Genomic DNA, 20,427 nt, shown 5'->3' on the forward strand with positions numbered 1-20,427 from the left:
TAAAATCTTTTCCTACAACGTCTTCAAGAGTTCTACCTAACCTCTGTTCCAGCGGGTTCAGCGATTCTGTTTTAATATTTAGATCTTTAATGCATTTTGATTTTAGTTTAGTGCATGGCGAGAGATGCAGGTCTAGTTTTAATCTTTGGCAGGTTGAAACCCAGTTTTTCCAGCATCATTTATTATTGAGCAGTTTTCAGTTTGAAAACGATCCATCTCCCCACTTCCTATTACCTATCTTCTATTTTACAATTTATACTTTGGGTTTCTCATATAAGAGAAACCATGCAATATTTAAGCTTATGTGTCTGATTTATTTCACTTAATATATGACGTGGGGGTTTGGGGGGGGTTGTTTTTTGGGGGGATCGAACTCAGGACCTCGTGCTTCCCAGGCAGGCACTGTGCCACTGAGCCACATCCCACCCCTCACCCAGCATTATGATCTCAAGATGGATCCATTCTTCTACAGACGACTTAGGCTTACCCATCTTTATGGCCAAGTAGTACTCCATGGCGTGCAAACACCACATTTCATTTATCCACTCATCTGTTGGTGGACAGCTAGACCACTTCCAAGATTAAGCTATTACAAATTATGCAGCTATGAACTAGTGTGCCTGGATTGCTGTAATATGATGTCTTTAACTCTTTTGGGAAGATACCTAGAAGGGGAACAGCTGGCCTGAATGGAATTTCTATTTTTAGTTTTTTGAGGAATCTCCACACTGATTTCCACAGTGGTTGTACTAGTGTACATTCCCACCAACAATGTAGAAAGGTTCCCTGTTCCTTACATCCTCACCAGGATTTGTTATTATTGGTTTTGGGGGTTTTGTTTTGATTTTTAGGCAGGGTCTCGCTGTATAATTCAGGTGTTTGAGACAGGGTCTCACTTGAACTCACTATGTAGCAAGGCTGGGCTTGAATTCACAGCAATCCACCTGCCTCAGTCTCCCAGATGCTGGGGTCACAGGCATGTGCCCCCACGCCTGGGATCAGTATTATTTTAATTTGCATTTCTCTAATGTCCAGCAATATTGAACATTTTTCCATGTATTTAGTGACCATTTGTATGTCTTCTTCTGAATAGATTTTTCCATTTTCTGGTGCTGTCTTCCATCTCTGTCCCAGAGCTGTAGTTTTCATTGCAGAGGTCTTTCACTTCCTCGATTAGGTTAGTTCCCAGGATTTAATTTTTCTTGATGCTATTGTGAAAGTTATTGCTTCCCTAATTTCTCCCATGGTGAGTTTATCATTGGTGGACAGGAGCACTGTTGATTTCTGAGTGCTTTGTATCCTGCTATGTACTGGGTTTGTTATTAATTCTAGGTCTCTTTTGGTGGGATTCTTTGGATCTTCTAAGTAGAAGATCATCTGGAAATAATGATACTTTGATTTCTTCCTTTCCTATTCCTAGCCCTTTTATTTCTTTCTCTTTTGTGATTGCTCTGGTGAATGTTTCAAATACTACATTGAATAGGAGTGGTGATAGCAGACATCCCCATCTCATTCCTGACTTTAGAGGGGAAGCTTTCAGTTTTCCCCAATTTAATATGACGTTGGCAGTTGGTTTGTCATAAATGGCTTTTATCAGATTGAGCTAAGGTCCTTCTATTCCTATTTTTTATCACAAACAGCTGTTGGATTTTGTCAAATGCTTTTTCTGCATCTGTTGAGGTGATCCTGTGGTTTTGGGCCTCACTTCTGCTCCTGTGTGTGTCATCTTTATTGGCTTGTTGTGTAGAATCATCCCTGTGAGGATGGGGTGTATTTCTTTCATCTGTAAGCTATACACAATGTCATTCCATTCTTAACTTGGTGGCCTGCACCTTCATGAGAGCCATGTGCTCCCGTGTCCCTGAAACCTTTACTGTAGGTTTGAAATTCCAAGCGAGTAAAGCATTAAAACCCTTTCTTGTGGATACTCTATAGTGAAATCATTTGAAATTTATACCTGACTGCAAAAATGTGTGGATTCAGAGCAAGAAATTCCAGTTGCCTCAATTTTCTACTGAGACGGTTTGACTCAGGTAGTTCACGGGTGGATGAGAGGTGCTCATGGCTGCCGATTATCCACGTGAATTCATGAGGTTGATATTGACAGCTAGGTTAGGTGGAAATATTGTAGGCAGTCAGGCAGGGCTGGGCCCTTGAGGAAGTCACTGCAGAGGAGGAGAACACTTGGAAGCTGTGGCTGGAGGCCACCTGAAGATTAAAGTCACAAGGACCAGATGCGCACACTTCCCTAAGGATGAGCAGAAGCTTGAGATTATTGGCAGTGCCACCCTTTTGGGCCTTCCTGGTGTAGACAGACTGGGAATGATCTCACTGGGGGCAGGCCATCATCCTCCTCCACCCACTAAGACTAAGACTAAGATTGCCCACCAAGGTGAAAGATGTCACCCATATGCTCTTGTTACTACTAGGCCAATGTTACCTAAGAGGCTATACTTGTAATCTTGTTGGTTGATTATACTTTTTACCCACTTGCACCCACCCTGCATGACTTTGCTCTATAAAACTTTCTCAGAGAAGCAGGCTCCTTGGCAACCCATTCGGGACCCCCCTTGTCTCTCAGGGGCTATTCTTATCCTCCATTCTTATTCCCCACTGCTAGTCTCCAATAAACTTTTCTAGTCTCAACCTCCACTGTTCCTTAGAATTCATTCTTCAACTTTGGGGACAGGGACTCAGTGTGTTTGGGAGTTACATCCATTCCCTCTATATCAAGATCATACACTAAGTGTGTGATTTCAAGTTTAGCTATTGCCTAGTTTGTTGTCTGAGCCTAAAATAAAAGGTAATTCAAAACACTTCGAATTCAGAACCAGGCCGGGCCATAGCTCAGTGAGAAGGACCTGGAAGGCAGAGAGAGAGAGAGAGAGAGAGAGAGAGAGAGAGAGAGAGAGATCTGATACCCCAGGCTGACCTCAAAATCTTAATCCTCCTTCCTCAGCTTCCTAGTACTGAGGTTACAGACCGTGCCCCACCACACCCAACTATCTTTACACTATTTCTTAGTGAAAGAAAACAAGAAACATTTGGTATTGAATATTATTACAAAATCCATAACACATTAAGAAACACAAAATGCAATTAACTCTCAAATATAAAAAACAAATCTACTCATCTTGCTAATATGATTGCAAATCTTCCCTCTGGGCTCCATACAGGAGTCAAACTGTTTGCATTTTGGTGTTAAAGAGCTAAATCAGAGCTGTGTTTTTATTTTTTCAAATTTTATTTAATTTTATTTAGTTAGTTGTTTTTTAAAATATTTATTTATTTATTTATAGTACTGGGGATCGAACTCAGGACCTTTGGCACCACTGAGCTAAATCCCTGGCTTTGTTTTTTGAGACAGGGTCTCACCATATAGTTCATATTGGCCTTAGACTCACTATGTACCCCAGGCTGGCCTCAAACTTGAAGCGATCCCCTGCCTCAGCCTCCAGACTGCTGGAAATACAGGTGTGCACCACCATGCCCGACTAAATCAGAGTTACAAAATCTTTTTGTGTATTTTTGAGACAGGGTCTCACTACGTAGCTCAGGCTGGCCTTAAACTATGTAGCCTAGGGTGGCCTTGACTCGATGCAATCCTCCTGACTCAGCTTCCCAAGTGCTGGGATTACAGGCATGCTCTATCATGTCCAGCTCAGACTTACAAAATCTTGAAATCATGAACTAGGACTTAAAAACAAACAGCAAGACCCCAAATTAACTTTCCAGCACTCATGCTTCTCACGCATTGATGAATGGATAAAGGAAATGTATTTATACACTTCAGAGTACTACTTAGCCATAAAGAAGGATAGACTTGAGTCATTTGTAGGAAAATGGATGCACCTTGAGAGTTAATGTTTTTGATACAACTGCTTTTTAAAAATTTTATCCCATTCCTCCTCTCCAGCCCCCTCCCCTTCCTATGTACAAAAGCTTTGTTTACATTTTGTCCTTTGAGACTTTACGTTAAGTGAAATAAATCAGACACAGAAGCTTGACTAGCACATGGCTTCTCTTATATGAGAAATCCAAAGTATAAATAAAGAGCAAAATAAAGCTAATAGAAAGTAAAGAAGTGGATCTTTTTCAAAGAGGAAGGGATCAAGAGATTGAGGGAGGGGGGCTGGGGATCTAGCTCAGTGGTTCTGCTGCCTGCTTTGCAACCCTAAGGACCCAAGTTCAATCCCCAGTACCAAAAAAAAAAAAAAAGAGATTGAGGGAGGGGGAAGGAACAGGGATAAAGAATTAGGATGTGTTATGCCTATAGACCAGCTTCCCACCCAATGTGATCATTATGTACTACAAACGGGTAATAAAAATAGAAACAATAAAATATAGATTAGGTGTGTGTTTTGTGTTTCCTGAGACATAAATTGTAATTACAGCTACGGTTTTGCTTGTTGCTGTGGGTGATGAGGGTCCGGGACAGGTTCCCAGGGTCTTGCGCGTGACCAACACGAGATGGTAGGGAACAGGCAGCAGCTGCCTAGGGCCCTGCGCACTCAGAGTGGGCAGGGTCGCACCCTCGACAGGAAACCGTGCCAGCTGCCAGCACCCGTCCTAGGGATTCTACAGGCTGCGCCTTGTCCAGGGCGCCTCCCATTGGGTCCTCGGGAGCATGACTGACAGGCGCTGAGTCACGTGAGCTGTCCTTTCCCACAATGCACTGTCACAACCCGATGCCAGCCAGGCCCTATGCACGGTCCCTGCAGGATCTCAGAGGAAGGAAGTCCGGGACGCATGCACCCCGATCTGCGATTCTAGAATTTTCCAGGGCAAGCTGGGGGGTGTTGGCCCTTATCTCCGCCTCCTTGTAGCACACCTGGGGGGGGGGGTGGCCTGGGCTGTCCCCCGGTCCAGGGAGTGAGGAAGTGGCCTGTGGCCCAGCTGTACTGTCCATGATAGTCTTTCTCACAACCACACGCCCACGGTTTGGGTTAAGATGCCTGAGGAACAGACGGTATATTCACAAACGACACGTGAAACCCTAGATCTGGGAGTCATTTCGGTGCATTACTTCATTTATCTATCTTGATAATAACTATTGCCAGTCTCTGTGTGTGTGTGTTTCTCTTTCTTATGTGTGGTGCTTGTGACTGAACCCAGGGCTTCCCGTTCACAGGCACTGAACTACACTGAAGCACCTATTTTCTTTTCCTTTTCCATATATGTGTGTGTGTGTGTGTGTGTGTGTGTGTGTGTGTGGAAAATAATATATATGGAAAATATATATATATATATATATATATATATTTTTTTTTTTGGCCAGTTTTTGACAGAATTCTTGAGTTTGAGTTCAGACTTTCATAGGGCAAGGTGGGGCTTGGATCCCAGCTCCAAGAACTAGCCCGGTAGAGGTCGCAGCTCAGCCGAGGGACGTCTGCTGTGGGGACCCTGAAGGGCAGAGAGGGAAAGGACAGGCAGGGTGAGGCCAGCACTGCCCAGGGCCGCCGTGACAGGGCGGAAGGGACAGCTGGGAGGAGGCGTGGGCCGCAGCTGGACTGGAGTCCGACTACGGACCGGGAGCCAGCGGGAGGTGGTTGGAAGCCAGAGAGAAAGGGAGGCCAAACTTTGCCCAGCAGGATTTCTTTTCCTTAAGAAATGAAAAGATAAACAGGCATCGAGAGGTGTCAGAATTGCTTCTCTTGTTCTCAGTTTGAATAAATGGGGGAGAAAACAAAATCAACTAAATGAAACCCTCCAGACACTTAGTCCTGTAACCAACTCTGAAGAGAAAAGTGATTGAAAGGAAATAAATGAGGACCTAAGTGAAACCGATGGGAACTAAGAATTGCTTGATGACTTGCGAGTTACTGCACTGCTTATGGCAGGCAAATGAACAGCCAGGTGTGGTGGCACATGCTGGGAGGCCGAAGCAGAAGGATGGCTGTGCGTTTGAGGCCAACCTGAGCTACATAACGAGTTCAAGGCCAACCTGACATAGCAACACCCTGTCTCAAAAGAACCAAAAAAATGAAAATAAACTGTTGAGAGCCATTCTGGTCCCTTGATGTTGTGATGCTCAAGGGCAAGATTACATCAGCATAAGAACTCAGGATTATCGGTGCCCTCTGAGACATCTGGTACTCCTTCGGATTATAAACTCCTTGTGAACTGTGAACTCCCGATTATTGCTGCCCTATCAGTCATCTGATACTCCCTATGAACCAACCCAATAAATAGTGGCCAGCTCGGAGTGTCTTTGTCTTTGCCCACCCTGAGGCCTCCCAGCCCCCCATGCTTTGAAATTATGGAACTCTATTGTCTTTTCTTCTTTAGCCCTAGCCGTGCCCCTTTCTAGGCAAAGGATTGATCAGCCTCCGATACGCAAAACTAGCAAAATAAATACTAAAGGCAATTATTTCTAAGGCCCTAAGAGCTTCAAATACAAGAAACAGTGAACTTACACAATGACAGTGATCACTGTGTTAAAACAATTTTCCAAAGTACCAATAAGTTTATTAGAATTCGTTTCTATTACGTCCAATTTCTTCTTTCAGAGCTAAGTTAAATTCTAATTTGAAAAATGTTACCAAAACTTCGGCCGTTATCCACTAGACCCCCGTGATTTGAAGCGTGTGTCTGGTAAGGAAGTCAGGTCCTCCTGCGCCCCGTACCTTTCACACCGTAGGGCGCCCGGCGGGCGCTACGTGACCGCCTCCCACACCCTGAGCTCCGCGGCAGGAAAGCCGAGCGCTGGCAAACGCGCGCTCACCACACGGGGGAGAGAAAACACAAGCAGTCTCCGTGCGCACAGCCGGCGCCAGGCCTGGGGAACCTTTCCTCGATTTCCCACTAGATGTCAACCGAGAGGCCGAAGACCATCTTTTCCCATTCAAAGGCACAAATGCGTAATTTTAAGCAATCCAACAATCTAAACTCAGAGGCAAATGGCTAGCCTACTAATTGTCGGCATGTTCGTACTCCAGCTGTACTGGTGAGTCCAATGCCGCGTCAACTAGAATCTAACCTAATAAAATTCAGTGTATTTTGAAATAAAACAGCAAAACCTATGAGGTTAGTCTATTGCGGATCATAGTTCGACCTACCCAAATATACTGCGCAAAAGAATGTTTAAACATGAACAGTCTTCCAAAGTACTTTTGGATTTTTATGCAGGTCTGTCGACTGCCAATAATCTAAATCAGTTTAGCCCGGCATGGAGGCGCACACCTGAAATCACAGCACTCGGAAGGCTGAAGCAGGAGTATCTACAGGAGTTTGAGGCCAGCCTGGGCTCCGTGTGAGTTCAAGGTCAGTCTGTAGTCATAATAGGACCCTGTTTCCAAAAAAATCTGAATGAGTTTAGCCTCAACGCTAATTCCCAATGTGATGTGAGGAAGGCACTGCTGTTCTTTACAAACATTCACAAAAAAGAAATGTACCTATCTTTAAGGGTCAAACATGGGAATTACTGTTGAACAGTTCAGGGCTCTCAGCCGAAAATTAAACATAAAGCTCCACAAGCCGGGTGTGGTGGCTTTAATCCCAGCTCTTAGGAGGTTGAGATCCAGGCCAGACTGGGATATGGAGCGAGGTCAAGGCCAGCCTGGGCTATCCGGCGAGACCTTGTCTTCGAACAAAGTAGAACGAAAGCTGCTTAGAACCAAGCCCCACTGAAACCAAACCCCGTCCTTGCTCGTTTCTGACGGAGATCGCAGACTGTGGTAAACTGAGTCAGCCGGGCGCGCCCCCCTTCGGAGTGCTGCGTACCGAGCCGCGCGCCAGCCGTGCAGCCCGCCCGGCTTTGACTGCGTCTGCTCTCGCAGCCCTGGGCGGCGCCCCTCGCCGCTCTCCTCCGCCCCCCGTCCCTGTCGCCCGGCGTCCCCGGCCCCTTCCTAGGCCCCGGCCGGCCAGGGCTCCCGAGGGCGCCGAGGCCGCGCAGGGGAGACAGCCCGGCCTCGCCCCTGCCCGCGCGCCGCCTCCGCGTAGCGCCGCACCTTCCACGCCCGCGCGCAGCCGTGGAGAGAGAGAGCGAGAGCGAGCGAGCGAGCGCGCACGCCGGAGGGGGCGCGCGGGGAGGGCGGACCGCAGCCGCGGTGTGCGCGTGCGCACTGGGGTTGTTTTTCACAAAACTGCTCTTAAAGTGAGCTGGCAGGCTCTGGCCGCCCGTCTTTGTAAGGAGACCACTGAGACTAGCTGGAGTGCTGGAAGCGGCGGCGGCAGCCTCGGCTGCCCTGACTTCCTAAGAAATCTCAATGAACTATTTAGAGAATCACTGATCCGGCCTGCAAGATTTTCTTTTCTTCTTGCACGGCACAGACATCGATCAGTGTCTGAAGATCACATTTTATATGCGATCTTGACTTTTCCCCCCTTTTGGTCTCACATTATATTTTTATAGGTTTTGTTATAATCATGGTGCTGGGGAAGGTGAAGAGTTTGACGATAAGCTTTGACTGTCTCAATGACAGCAATGTCCCCGTGTACTCTAGCGGGGATACCGTCTCAGGAAGGGTGAATTTAGAAGTTACCGGGGAAATTCGAGTGAAATCTTTGAAGATCCACGCAAGAGGACACGCGAAAGTGCGCTGGACGGAATCGAGAAACGCCGGCTCCAACACTGCCTATACGCAGAATTACACCGAGGAAGTCGAGTATTTCAACCACAAAGACACGCTCATCGGGCCGGAGAGAGGTGAGTGCAGCCGGCAGTGCAGGCTGGCGGAGGCGCACGGCCGCCCGGTCTGGCCCGGTCTGCAGCCTCCGCGGGGCGAGCGCTAGGCACTGCGCCTCCCGGCTCGTCCGGGCCGCGCGCACCCCGAGACATCTGCACCCCACTTAGAGATGCAGCCTGATTTCCTGCGGCTTCACACGAATCCCTAAAAGCTGCAGTCCCCTGTTAGATTTTTTCCCTTTACTTTGCCGACCTTCGATCTGAACACAGACCCAGCGAGGAAACATTTTCCGGGAGGTTAAGGCATGGATTTGGTTTTCACGCTGCCATGCAAAAGACTTTAAATCACCGACGGTTGTTTTTTGATAAAAGGTTGCTGTAGCTTATTTTGACATATGGTAGCAACACCCCCACGTGTTTGCTCCCTGTTATTTCCAGTTCCTTTAGAAATTACCCCCCAGCTTTCTTTATTTTTAAAGGATAGCACCTCTCACTACTAGTGTAGCTAGGAAGTCAGTGTGAAAACCCAACCCGGGGGAGTCTCCCTTTTTTGTAAGGATCATGCCTGTAACTTTGGACCGTGCGTTCAATGAAACCCGCGGCAGTCCGGTGGCACTGCGAAGTCCCCGGCACACGGGATTTGATTTTGGCTTCTACGAGGGAGATCCAGGCTTGTCAGAGGGAGAGGGGGTCCTGAGATTGCCCATCTATTGTTTAAATGGTTACATTGTGGAAATCTAGGCGACTCTAAGCTTGTTTTTCTAAGTTTCCACCCTTTGTTAGAAGCGGTTCAATCCTGTTTCGGACCAGTTCTAGGGGGTGGTGAGGAGGGGCGCTCGCTGTGCTCTGCGCAGATTGGCTGCACGCGTCAGGTGGTGGGGATGACTTAATTCCCAGCCCAAGAAGAATATAATGTTAAAACTGGTTATGTAATTTTTGTGCTTCTCCTTTTTAATGCAGTATTCAGTTTGAATGTTGGCTTTTCAGCACTAGAGATGTATTTTACCTCCTTTTTTATATTAAAAATGTACATTCTAGGCAAGTGGTCGTTGACCTGAGGCAAACGAAGGATGCTTTTGAGTTACAGCATTCAAGCATCGTTTTTGAGAATATTAAGGTGAAACTAGTTCTTTAGTAGGATCTTGATAGTTACGCAGAGGCGCGTTACCTCTGGAACTAATGTCTAGTCGATCTCTCCACGCGTTTAGGTAGGAAATGCAGATGCCCAGTGACAGTCCCGCTCTGTGCTGAAAAGCAGACACGGAAGTTTGTGCTTGAAGCTTTCTGGACCTGCAGCCTTTTATAACAGCCAAGAACAGAAAAAAGGGTTTAGGGAGTTGACTTAAAATGGAGGAAAAGTAGAACAGTGAGCTGTGGGTACAAACATCGTCTCATTAGTTGCCTTCAGATTCCACGGTAAAGAAAACTAAGTGCCCGGAGCCCCTCCAGCCGTCCCCAGGGCCCCGCCGCGCGTGGAGAGCCCGGCCTGGAATAGTTTCAATGACTTGGAAGTGGGAGCTCTCAAACTAGCCTGGTCACGGAGGCCCCGCCCCCGGCGGCCGGCGATAGGCGGAGCCCGGTTTGTTAGCCTGTTGCTAAGGTGATGCCAGGCGCTGATTGGATTGGGCCAGGCGGGTGGGGAGACGCGCCGGGCGCTGCTGGGCGAGGCTCGGAACCGGCGTGCGCCGGTGAGGTCCCCCGAGCAGCCGCCCCCGCCCAGCCCCGCGCGCCGGTGTCCCCCGAGCCGCACCTCGGGAAGTGGCCCCGGTCCCGAGTGCGCAGTGGGAGCCGCAGCGCCAGCCTCATGGATGCCGAGCGGCTGGGCGCGCAACTTTGGCCAGAAGCCGCATTCCCAGGGAACCTGGCCGGGAGCCGGCTCGGCCCTCTGGGTGCGCGACGCGCGGGGTCTGGCGGGGACAGGGCGTGGCTGCCAACCTGTCCCGCCGCGGCCTGGCGCTCCCTGGACTTTGGCTGAGGGCCGGGAGGGCGGGGCGAGGCGGCTCCCGCGCGGTCCTCGGGGTGGGGGCCTGGCCGGCGTCGCCGCCTTTGCCCATTGTTCCCGGCGGCCCCGCTCCCGCCCCCGCGTCCCCGCCTGCCGCCCCTGCCAAGGTGTCCGGGTGGCCCGAGCCAGCTAGAACCGGTCGCCGGCTGGGGCGTGTGAAGAGGAAGCGCCGGCCCCGACGCCCCGCCCCCGGGCCGCGGGCTGGGCTGCGCGTGCGCGGGCCAGACGTATGCCGTATGTATAGGGCGCGCGCGCGGGCGGGCGGTGGCGCGCCGCGGCCGGCTGGGTTCTGTCTGCGCCGGTTTAGGCCGGTCCGCTCCTGCTCGGATCTAGTTCTTGATTGACAGCCAGGCACTTGTTTACCACGGCGCGGGCGGGCGCGCAGCGCGCTTCGCGGAGCTGCTGAGCTGGCACAAAAAGGGAGCGGGGCGGGAGGCGAACTCGGGGCGCCCCGCTCCGAGCCCCCCCCCACGCTCACTCGGCGGCCGGGCTCGCGGACCAAAGTACCCTGGCGAGCCTTCCCCCGCCGTCGCCGCGTCCGTTTCGGTCAGCATTGGCGCTTGGCGAGGGAAAGTTGGGTGACGCCGCCGGGGGCCCCCCTCGGGCGCGCGTGGGATTCCCCTGGGTCCGCGAGTGTCTGTTCCCCGCCGGGGAGGAGAGGGCGAGTCCGCAAAGAAGCCGGGGGGCCGGTGCCCGTAGCCGCCGAGTCCTCCGGCGTCCGCCTAGAGGAGGGGCGGCCCTGCGCTGTTGCTACGGCAACCTGGGGATTGTTCCAGGCCGCTCCGTATTTTTAGGAAGCCAATATTAAAACATCGCTGCTCTTTTTAGAACTCCCAGCCTTTTTAACCAAAGCTTTCTAGTGGTTTTGGCGTCGTGACGCGTGGTCTCCCGTGTACCGTGTGTGTTCTCACGATGTCAGCGTCAGTCCCCTGAAACCGGCATATCTTCACGTTTACATGGACAGTCAGCCCCGGGCCCTCAGTAGTTTAATTGAAGGAAACAACTTCACGAGCAGCAGTGCTAACTGGAGACCCGAGTGGCCCGTTGAGGATGAACTGCTACGTTAGACGTGGACGTTTCCTCCTTTGGGTCATTTTTCATAAAAGACAAAAAAGCCTGTGGGTCGTGATCCAGAGGAAGTGAGGAAATTGGAATTAGAACTCAGATCTGAGAGTCCCAGGCCTGGGCCGCGCTTGTTAATTACCATTACCGAGCACCTTTATTAAGGCGGTGCCCGCCCTGAGCCTACATGCGTCTAAAGGGGTTTTCTGTTCTCTTTCTGTCTCAGATGAGGATAATTCCGAAGACGGCTTCCACACCATCCACTCCGGCAGGCATGAGTACGAGTTCAGCTTCGAGCTTCCACAAACGTAAGTCCCTTGAGCCAGGCCGCAGATCCACACCCAGGGCAAAGCAGCCTTTCACAGTCACATAATCGAAACTGGCTTTCTTTAGGTTTTTTTGTGTTTTTTAAAAAAAAAACCCTTTTCATTGCAGAAATTTGCTAGAGGAAAACAATATATTAAACATAAGAAGCTATTTTTTAATCTAGTGTGGCAAAATTACAGAAAGCAAGCTCGATTATTAGGAACCCTTCCTAAAGCCTGTCTCCAGCCATGAGTAGTATTTCACTTAACACAAGCGAATGGGAGGTGCTGGTGAGAGTGAGCACTTTGTAAACACTGACAGCATCATTAGAAAGAATGCTTGTCGGTCTGTTCATAAAAACTATCTTCTTTTGCTAATCCTAATCAACAGATATTAAAACTTGCGAACTTACTGTTCTGGAAGATAAATTTAAGATTATGTAGAATTTGTCATGTGTCAAATGGAGATAACTATGTATTTGTTCTGTTAATTCTGGGACTTGAGTTAATGTACATATGGTTCACAAATGTTCCTTCTAAGTATTATATCTGAACAAACTATTTGTAAACCAGAGTTACTGAATTTTATTTCTCTGTGCTGTATATATGTTACGGTGAGAATCTAAAATGCAAAATAAACATTGTTTGCAAAATCTGTGCTCCTCCGATCTAAGCTAGCACTCTACCTTGTAAATAACTGAATGTTGAGTATTTTGCTAATGAAAATAAGAGAGCTACATAACTAAAACCAAACCTTTGGAAAGTAGTAAATCTTGAAAATCTAACAGTTCAAAAGCAGTTCTGATTCTTTTGATATAGGTCATAGGAATATTTTGAGTTTGTTGTTTTTTTTTAAGTCGTAGTTGGCAAACACAGCCAAGGAATTTAATTAAGATGGATCAACTGGGAAGTGTAAAAGCACTTCTTCAGAGTTTCCTGGGCTTTATGAAATGTAAGCTGTTCGAAACTAACAATTATCCTAAGCCTCTTCCAGACCTTCATCGCTTGTATAGAAAGAGGTGGCGATTCCTAACTGAGAAATACAGCAGTTTGGTCTGAATCATTCGCCAGTGTCCAGAATCGCTGGACAGGAATAGTTGAGCCACTCTTAACTTTCTTACTGAATGAAATTCTTGACCTTTTCAAGAATTGTTCATTCAGTTATAATTTTGCCACCAAGTATTAAAAGTAGCCTCTTCTTAGTTTAAAGGGATTGTATTCTTCTGGCTTCTTACAGCAAATTTTCTATATGAAACTATTGCTATCTATTTTATTTGGAAGTAAGAGGTTTTTTCCCCACTGACTTATCCCTTTGGGAATTTTGCCCACTCAGATGTCTGCTCCTCCCTGGTGACCCGCAGTAGCTCTGTCACCACTTCCGCCCTGCTGCACCGTGCTCAGAGGGGGTAGGATTAATGTATTGACCTTTATATTCTACGCAGACCACTTGCTACCTCATTCGAAGGCCGGCATGGCAGTGTGCGCTATTGGGTGAGAGCCGAACTGCACAGGCCTTGGCTTCTACCAGTAAAATTAAAGAAGGAATTTACAGTCTTTGAGCATATAGATATCAACACTCCTTCATTACTGGTAAGAAAAGACTAAAATTCTTCATTCTTTGTTTTTGGCATCTGAATACTAAAGAATAAATCACCTCAACTACTCAATTTTCATAACTTTGAAGTAGTGATTTTATTTTTAAGTCCCATAAATACTTCAATTTTTAAATCATCAAGAGCTCCACAAGTCGATGAAGAGTCTGCCCATTTTTTGATACTGCAGTGACTTTAAGTAAATTTAAAAGTGAGACCAGTATGTGGGGTGACACAGCCCCAGCCCGGAACATGTCTGTGTAATGAAAGCTCTGTTCCTGGCCAGTTCTAGTGGAGAGGAACAGAAGTGTGGCTCACTGCAAGACAGTGTCACATCACCTGAGCGTACGTCACAAAGTCGACTGCCTTGCATTATTCCAATTAGGGATAGTTGTCAAATGATGGGGAATCATTGCTTTCATGGAAAAAACTTAATTCCTTTATTAAAATGAATCTTTTCATTGTATTTTATGAGATTAATTCAAATTTGACTTCAAAAACTGTTTGGTTTAAACAAATGGTAACATCTTTAAAGCAAGTAAGAATGAACCTTAAAATTACACCATTTTAACATGGGTTTTTACATTCTCCAAGAAAGATGTTAACATTTGAGATTATAACCAACCTACTTCCTGTGCTGCCTTCCCTTAAGGTAATTTAAATGGAACTTGGAAAGGGTTTTTTTTGTTTTTAATTACTGTCTGTGTAACTAGGTGAATTAAAACTAAGTTTATTTAAAGACAAAAGTAAGGGTACTCAGAAGGCATTGGGAGGAAAAGTATTTTGGTCCAGGGGAGGAAAAAAAAAGCAACACAATTATTTGTACATTTTCCAAGAATTTAGACTACTATTTTAAAATATTCGAGTATTAAAAACTTTAAAAAATATTGTTGTATTTTACCAATTCGTACACTGATCACTTTCTCTTTCTTCGTTACAGTCACCCCAAGCAGGCACAAAGGAAAAGACCCTGTGTTGCTGGTTCTGTACCTCAGGCCCAATATCCTTAAGCGCCAAAATCGAGAGGAAGGGCTACACCCCAGGTACGTCTAAGACTGCTCTCCCCACAAAGTCCTTCTCGATTGGGCCTGGTGGTGCACACCTGTGATCCCAGCACTCAGGCTGAGGCAGGCAGATCACTCTGAAATTCAAGGCCAGCCTGCATTACATTGACCAATCAACCCTGTCTCAAAAAAACCAAGTCTTTTATCACTTTGCTTTTGTGTATAAATGTAGGCTGCCTGTCAAATACAACCACAGTAGTAAGTAGTCCTTGGTAAGGTACTGTAAACTGTGCTTACCTAGTTTGCTTGCACAGATTGAGGGTAGTTTGGGCCCTCTTAGCTCAGCCCCTGGCCCTGTGAGTGCCTGGCTCCCCTGCTGGCCCACAGTCCTCCATGTGGTCGGGGCCTGCCCACCTGAGCTCCACGGTCTAACCGGAAGCCCCTCCCCAGGCGAGTCCATCCAGATCTTTGCGGAGATAGAGAACTGCTCGTCGCGCATGGTGGTGCCCAAGGCCGCTGTCTACCAGACACAGGCCTTCTATGCCAAGGGCAAGATGAAGGAGGTCAAGCAGCTGGTGGCCAACCTGCGTGGGGAGTCGCTGTCATCTGGGAAGACCGAGACGTGGGACGGCCGGCCACTCAAGATTCCGCCCGTGTCACCCTCTATCCTGGACTGCAGCATCATCCGCGTGGAGTATGCGCTCATGGTGCGTGGCCAGCGGGCTCGGGGACAATCACGGGCAGCCAGGGCTCAGGTGGAAGGTGCCGTTCCGCTCTCACCCTGGGTGACTCAGATACAGTCGTCCCCGGTGTTGGGAGAAGTTGCACGTGATAATCTCACCGTTTAGAGTGTAATATACTAACTTACCTTATGGACAAGCATCGGGTACAGTATTGGGTGTGAGAAACTTCTCGTGCATATAAGCAAAAGCATAAAGCAAGTGGGGATCAACAAGCATGGAAATTGGGGGGTTTGGGGGGTTTTTTTGGTACCGGGGATCGGACTCAGGACCTTATGCTTTCGAGGCAAGGAGCAGAACCACTGAGCTAAATCCCTGGCCTGGAAATTTATTGTTTTTAAAAAGAAAAATCATAGCTAGGCGTGGTGTCACATGCCTGTAATCCCACCACTGGGGAGGCTGAGGCAGGAGGATTACTGAGTTCGAGGCCAGCCTGAACTACATAGCGAGGCCCTGTCTCAAATACCTAAATAAATAGCAAGAGAAAGGAAAGCGCCTGGCCTCTCACCGGAGGTGCCCTCCATCGCGCAGGTATACGTGGATATTCCCGGCGCCATGGACTTGTTCCTGAACCTGCCGCTTGTCATCGGCACCATCCCCCTGCACCCGTTCGGCAGCCGTACCTCCAGCGTGAGCAGCCAGTGCAGCATGAACATGAACTGGCTTGGCCTGACCCTCCCAGAGCGGCCCGAAGGTAATGCGCCGGTCGTGTCCACCCACACCTGCGTCCTCTTGTTCTTGTGGTGTTTAGAACCTCCTGCTTTTGTTCCGCAGCCCTAGCTGGTTTTCTCTGCCTACCCAGAATAGATGTGCCCTCGAGCTAATTTAGGGTTCCGCCCCTCATGTAAATCATGTTTGAATCCTGGCTCCTGTTCCTGCAGCACCGCCCAGCTATGCAGACGTGGTCACTGAGGAGCAGCGGCGCAGCAACCTGGTACCCAGCAGCACCTGCGAGGACTTCGAGCGTGCGCTGCAGGGCCCACTGTTCGCCTACATCCAGGAGTTCCGCTTCCTGCCCCCGCCACTCTACTCAGAGGTGAGCACTGGTGGCTCAGGCACTGAAGACCTGTTAGGGACTCAGTGAGGCCCTGGTGTCCTGGGAAGAGCAGGGGCTGCGGGGCCATGCGGCCAGCCTGGATGTCACAGCGAGACCCTGTCTCAAAGAAGCAAATGAATGAAGTAATTTAGAACAGCTACTTCAGTTTCAGTTCAGAGTGTCCGGTTGACTTAAGTTCGTCACTGAAGGAAGGCTGTCACTTGTTACTGTAGAAATGAAGTTAATGGCCTAATTTCATGTTGAATCAAGAACTTATCTTACATGTGATCCTTCTGAAGTTTTGTGGGTTTTTTTGTGGTACTGTGGATCGAACTGAGGACCTTGCACTTGCCAGGCCAGGCACAGTGCCACTGAGCTACAGTCTTAGCCTGCAGTTTAATTTTTGGATGTTTTAACATTCTTAACTCATCAGGGGAAATAGTATACTTCCAGACACCTTCTTAAGCAGCATTCGTGCACTGTTGGACTATTTTTATTCCTCATCTCAGGCAGCTGGATGCTTATAGGATGGGCTTTGCCTGCTTGCTCTTGGGAATGAAGAGTACAACTCAGACAAAGGCTTAGGTCAGCAGTGCCCAGAGCGCGGCTCCGTGGAGAGCAGAGCAGCCTCTGAGAACCCTGAGGAGTGCATGTCCTCCCAGCCGGAAGGACAGCAGATGCGGGCAGGAGTGGGCAGATGTAGCTGTTCAGGGTTTTCACAAAGACCCAGGCTGAGATGCATGTTCTGAGGACCTTTGAAGTTGGCCTAAAGCAACGTGGTTTTGCAGGTCCCAGGTTCCAGCTTGTTCTTTGGGTTATTGTGGTTTACACTGTTTTGCAGTACGGTATTCCATAGTTCACTTGGCCAAGAAGGGAACTGGTTTTGCTCTTCAAGTGGCTTGGCTTGGCTTGGCTTGGCTGCGCTGCTTTTCTTTTGGTCCTTTTTTTTGTGGTTTTTTTGAGACAGGGTCTGCTGTGCAGTTCAAGCCAACCTTGAACTCACAGTGATTCTCCTGCCTCAGCCTCAGGAGTGCTGGGATCACAAGTGTGCACCACCATGCCTGGCTTTATTGCTAGGAAGAGCTAAGGTTTTGTTCTTACGCTGGTTTTGGGTTTTGTTTTTTGTCGTTGTTGTGTTTCGATGTGATGTAATAATACCTGATCTTTATTTGCCGTGCATGGGTTAAACCCAGAGCCTTCCTGATATGTCCCCAACCCTTTCCTTATTTTTAAATTTTTTATTGTGAAAGAGGGTCTCGCTGAGTTTCCCCAATTGGGCTTGAACTGGTAATCCTCCTGCCTTGACCTCCAGAGTGCTGGCTCCCAGGCCTGCACCACCTCTCCCAGAGCATGCTGCCGTCGGTTGTCACTTTTGCCCTGATTGGAGGTTCCTGTCTCCAGGGGACTCCATGTTCAGCACCCTCTGAGTCCCTCTTCGGGATGAACTTAGATCATTTAACATTCTCAACACGTTCGAGTAGGCTCAGGCCTGAGTCACTGGAAGTCCTTTCCCTGTTTCCTTCAGATCCATTTTCCTGGCCCTGAAGCGTGGGGTCACAGGAAGAGACGCTGCTGGGAGGTGTGGGCCAGGCCGGGGACAGGGGCAGGGCGCTGAGCCCCAGGGAGAAGCCAAGTCACTCTTGCGTGGAGAGGTGGTGCCCTCTCCCAAGAGGAGCGGGGCACAGGCACCAGGCAGTGGGCACACTGACCCCGTGTGGTTCCCCACAGGTGGACCCAAACCCGGAGCCAGCGACCAATGACAGGCCCTCCTGCCCGTCCCGCTGAGGGCCCATGGGCTGTGCAGTTCCGAACTGTGGCCCTTGCGGCCGAGGACGAAGAGGCCTTGGAGACGTGAGGTGGCTTGGGGCTAGTGGCTGCCCCAGCCCGGAGGACGCAGCGACAGCGGCTGGGACCTCGAGGCAGGAGGCGCCCACCGGCTCCTTCTTTGAGTTGAATTTTGCACACGCTCGACGCTTCCCTGTGCGGTTCGATGTCACTGCAGCTTTGTTCCCATTCAGCGGAGCATGACCCTGGGTGGCAGCGGGCGTCTCCGGGCGGCCATGTCCCCTCCAGCGCAGATCCCGGCTTCACGGGGGAGCGGAGGGGACGGAGAGGCCACAGCGGGCGGCCGCCTGTCTGTCCCGTGTGAGGCGTGGCCTCCAGCTGCACAGTGAGCAGCGCCACCCTGCCCGAGTCACTGATCTCAGGTGAACGCGTCACTTGCCAAACATCGGAATGCTCTGTGTTTCCTTGCACTGTTCATTTCTTTTGTTTTTTCCTTTTTCTGTTATTTGTTGATTTGGTTGGCTTTTCAGAGAGGGGAAACTTGGAGATGGGGCACACACCGAGGTGGCAGTGACCACTGAGTGCTGGGACCTGGCCACCCGCTGGGGCTTCGCGGGAGACGCACACCCCACTCACCGCAGGGTCTGCTGCGCCGTTGCCGGGTATTTTTGGGTTTTTTAATGGAAATTATTTTTTATAACTTGCTAAATAAGCAGCTCTGGTTCTAAGAATAGATTGTTAAAATACTAAAGGGGTGACATTGGCAAATCATAGTTTATTTCCAAGAAAATGTACAGTTGGACCATGATGTGCCAGCATTCGTGAAAACAGCTGCAGTTTGTGAGGTTCCATGTGTACTTCTTTTCTTTGGTTTGGTTTTTTTTTGTTTTTTTTTTTTTTGTACCAGGGATTGGACTCAGGTCCTTGCACGCGCAGCGGGCGGCAAACCACTGAGCTAAATCCCTGGCCCTCTTGTGTTTTTGAAGAAGGAATTCCGCTCCGGTATTTCTCACGAAACTCGGCGTCTTGGCTGTGGCGGGTCGCTGTGGACGCTCTGCCTGAGGCTGAAGAGCAGGGGTCCACGCTGTCTTCCCGCTTCCCACAAAACCTAGGCTTTTCCATAAGCGGCCTTTGAGAAACATGATGACAGTTCATGTTGAACGCAGTGCTGACAGGATGAAGCAAGTCCAGCATAAAAGTGAATCTTGTTAAAGGGTTTGGGTGCCCTAGCAGACTCGCACCAGAGAAAAAGGAAATGGGGGTGAAACATTTATTTTATTCCTAAATCATTTTGTGAATGTCGCCCCTCAAGAGAAGCTAGTGGAATTTTGTGCAACAGGGCATTTGGTGGATTTTTCTTCTCGGGGTCGTCGGAGCCCCTCCTGTCCCTGTCTGACCAAGTAGGGAACAATGTTGTGTGTGTAGTGTGGCACACAGCACACCCCATCCCATCCCTGGCTCTGGCCCAGAGTGACACGGAGTTAGGAAACTTTATCAAATAAAGTTTTATTTTCCCCATTAAAGTATTTCTTTACTCATTTAGAGGCATTACCTTTTCTATATATTGGTCAGTTCCGGATACAAGGTGTGAGGTTCACAGTTGTATTCCATATTCAAGATTTCCTGATTTTTCAATTAGGAAAAGTCAAATCCAAAATACTAGCAAAACAAAGTGCAATATTGAATGTCTGCTTTCCAGATTATATACTATGGCTGTTTGTAACTTCTCTTTCTGGTTTTTTTTTTTTTATTTGGTGCTGAATATGTATGTCCTTGTAGGCTCTGTTTTAAGAAAACAATATGTGGGAAATGATTTACTTTTTCCTATCGCTCTTCCTTGTGGAAAATAAAGTGGTTTTTTTTCCTTTTTTGTATAACTGTTTGGAGATTTATTTAAATCTTGATCTTACTAGTAATTTGCCACACCTGTAAACACTGTTAATAACTAGTTAAACCAAGCCATTCTGGTAAGAATTATTTCTAAATCTGCACTAAAAGAAAACTGAGCATTTAAAGGAATTGTGAATGCTGATGGTTGCTTGACTTAATAAGTTATGGACACAGTGGGCATGTAAGTTAGGGGTATAGAAATTTCAGTCTTAAATGTGAGCCAGATTTCACCAAGGAATTTTAGATTCCAGGCTACTCCCGAAATGCTGTGTCTGGAAACACACTTGCATTGATTTTTTCTAAATATTAAGAACAGTTGGATGCAGCGGGGCACACCTGTCATCTCAGGAGGCTGAGGCAGGAGGATCAATGCAAGTTTGAGGAC

At 48.5% G+C, this 20,427-nt stretch overlaps 1 protein-coding gene across 2 annotated transcripts; it reads left to right on the forward strand.

The window, feature by feature from the left end:
* The first annotated feature begins 8,114 nt into the window (after positions 1-8,114).
* On the forward strand, positions 8,115-20,029 carry Arrdc3 (arrestin domain containing 3). 2 transcript variants are annotated; one of them, XM_004841678.3, is made up of 8 exons: positions 8,115-8,647; positions 11,917-11,998; positions 13,438-13,585; positions 14,528-14,630; positions 15,042-15,298; positions 15,863-16,025; positions 16,213-16,367; positions 18,096-20,029. In XM_004841678.3, the coding sequence occupies exons 1-8, from the start codon at positions 8,368-8,370 to the stop codon at positions 18,150-18,152; spliced, it is 1,245 nt and encodes a 414-aa protein (XP_004841735.1). In that variant the 5' UTR covers positions 8,115-8,367; the 3' UTR covers positions 18,153-20,029. The 2 variants fall into 2 exon arrangements, with proteins under 2 accessions (XP_004841735.1, XP_021111424.1); XM_021255765.2 differs by lacking the exon at positions 13,438-13,585 and having other exon boundaries at positions 8,540-8,647.
* Positions 20,030-20,427: the final 398 nt, after the last annotated feature.

The sequence above is a fragment of the Heterocephalus glaber genome, unplaced genomic scaffold (assembly GCF_053883595.1).
Source record: "Heterocephalus glaber isolate CG9 unplaced genomic scaffold, H.glaber_assembly_v1.0 deba00001465, whole genome shotgun sequence".
NCBI classification, from domain to species: domain Eukaryota; kingdom Metazoa; phylum Chordata; class Mammalia; order Rodentia; family Bathyergidae; genus Heterocephalus; species Heterocephalus glaber.